At 31.5% G+C, this 2,700-nt stretch overlaps 1 protein-coding gene across 1 annotated transcript; it reads right to left on the bottom strand.

Moving 5' to 3' along the window:
- On the bottom strand, positions 1-369 carry LOC113848410 (nuclear transcription factor Y subunit C-1-like). Its single transcript, XM_027477899.1, has one exon. It carries the CDS (start codon positions 367-369, stop codon positions 1-3), a length of 369 nt encoding a protein of 122 aa, XP_027333700.1.
- Between the last annotated feature and the right edge of the window lie 2,331 nt (positions 370-2,700).

Genomic DNA, 2,700 nt, shown 5'->3' with positions numbered 1-2,700 from the left:
TTAAGAGTAATCTATAGTTTCCATCTCCAAATTAGAGGGGACACCAAGTGCATGGCTGCCAGAATTGGAAACCAAAGTGATCAAAAAGTCAAAGATATCAGTGGCTATAACAGCAGAGGTCACATCTTCTTTGTGCAAAGTTCTCCTTTTGCCTTGGATAGCCATAATCCAAGACCTTCTAGTAAGCTCCTCAATGAAGTGTTCACAAGCCTTGGAAAAAACAATAGGAGCCTCACCTGATATCATTTTAACATCCTCCCCAGATTTCTTCATGATCTTCTTGATCCTTGCCAATGGTAGAGAGTGTGGTCCTGTCCTTCCTGATATTCCACCACACAGTAACCCTGAATATGCACCAGCTTGTCTCATGTTAATTTTTGTTTCTGCTTTACCTTCAACTTTAGTGGTCTTTCAAATATTGGGTTGCAGCATCAGTGTCAAGTTTCAGTGTTATATATATCAAATTTTTCTGTAAAGCATGCCATTTTCAAGCTGAAAATTTACTCCAATGACATGGCCGGCCAAGCCTGCTTTGCCGGCTAATTGAAATTTTAATAAATAAATAAATTAGAGATTATATATATTAATTAGACTATTTGACTCCAAGACTTTTATGTTGTATATATTAAATTTGTCGCTTTCTTCATGAAACATTAGGAATCCTGAAGTAAAAAAGTATGTAACGATTAGTTTTTGGATTTTTTAAAAAAACTATTTATACTAAATATGATAACTTAATATTTTCAATTTTTTAAAATCTAAGAGAACTCCTGTCAAGCGTATTGTAAATATTATGTTGAAATTATAGTTAATCCTTTAAATTTTTAAATAATAACAAATAAGTCTAAATAGCAGGTTGAAATTAAATCACATTGATATATATATATATATATATATATATATATATATATATATATATAGATAGATAGATATAGAGAGAGAGAGAGTTTCCGCTTGAATACTATTTATCACTAATTTCCAAGCCACTTGAGCATAACACGTGTTTTATATGAATAACTATCCTAGGCAAAAAGACAGGATCATTGTCAGATTACACTATCAGCAAAATCAATACAATATGGTAATGAAACTTGTGCAAGTGCAACTTCTCGAGGTGTAGACAAGAAAGCAATGATGAACAGTGAAGTCTGAATGGCTCGCACAAAAATATATTAACTAATGCAGTTTGCTCTGTATTAAAGCAGGATGTCTAGTGGCATGCCTTGGAAATTGAAAGAGAAGTAATTAGCGCATAGGAATGCGATATACATACTTTCAATGACTCATTATAGTATGATTCTATATCTTCACCCTCAATAAAACATGCAATGCAACCATAATGATACTTATGGATTATATTGATTTTTAATTAATAATGATATCTTCTAGTGATTATTTTCCATATGTGGATGAGTTAAATTACAATATATTGATAAATTATATGATAAAAAATGAAGATATTTATATATTAAGTGTGTGAAAAAATCAATTCTCAAAATTATATATAAATTGTTTAAATCCATAATAATGATTTGACATGTTAATTGTATGTAGGGTCATGACACTTAAATAGAAAAAAAAAAATAGATAGTTGCAATGAGTGCTGTGAGTTGTACAAATACAAGTGAACTGTTAGACCCACTATGACCTAAATTTTGCTTTCCCAACCCCCAAAGAAAGAACCTGAAAAAGTGTAGTGAGAATAAAAGAGAGAAGATAAATTGTACCAGAAAAACCTGCAGAAAGGAAAGTAGCACATTGTTAATTATCGGCTTCAAGAAAAATACGTGTATAAAGTAATCATATAGGCCTCCATAGTTATATGAGTGATCCTTTTAAAGTTTAAGCGAAACAAAGTGATATATCCATCGGATATATACATGTGTCACCACTGGGCTGCATTATAAGTATACATGTGATAGAGATCATGATTTTCCTGCTAAATAAAAAAGTACTAAGTGGGTCACAAAACTCATATGCAAACTGTTCAGATGTTTGCTGAATCTTGGGCAGTTGTGGTAAAGAGTTAATACTTACAAAGAGCTAGAAGACGATGTGTAACATCAGCTACAGTGTTGGCCTCACCTTTTTATGATAAGCATATATAGATTAAGCTTAGACATCTCCATAAAGCCATTTGGGACATGGATACAAATGAAGGCAACAGAGAGAAGGAGCTCCCTTCAGTCCAAGCACCGAGAAAGACGGTTGCCAAAATATACATCTCACGCTTCATTCACACAATATTAGTATTATATAGTATCAAAAAAAGTTTCACATATAATATACCCTAACTGAATACTATTATATGAAGGCGTCAATGATTAATTCAGCAACCCAATCTTTTCTTATATCCATGAATGGACTGAAAGAAGCTCCTTCACTCTCTTTCCCTCTCAATGTGAGAAAGCAGTAGTAGAACAATTGCACATGCACGTTTTTCCTTTCTGACACAGAAAATGGATGAAGTATTATTATATATATATTTGGGTAATATTTTGCAGGCAAAGATATTATGATTAAATCAACCAATTAAAATTCTCACAATGAAGAGCTAATTTTATTTTTATTAAAAAAATGATAATTTAAAACTTGGATAAAAGAATATATATGCATGTAACCATTGACAAATTAATCTAGACTTAAATAAAAAAGGCGAGAATAGGAAGATATACGTAAAATTAACGGTTTAAATATGAC

The sequence above is a fragment of the Abrus precatorius genome, unplaced genomic scaffold (genome assembly GCF_003935025.1).
Source record: "Abrus precatorius isolate BTA unplaced genomic scaffold, Abrus_2018 Scaffold8, whole genome shotgun sequence".
NCBI lineage: Eukaryota > Viridiplantae > Streptophyta > Magnoliopsida > Fabales > Fabaceae > Abrus > Abrus precatorius.
This window is presented reverse-complemented; position numbering and strand designations above follow the sequence as displayed.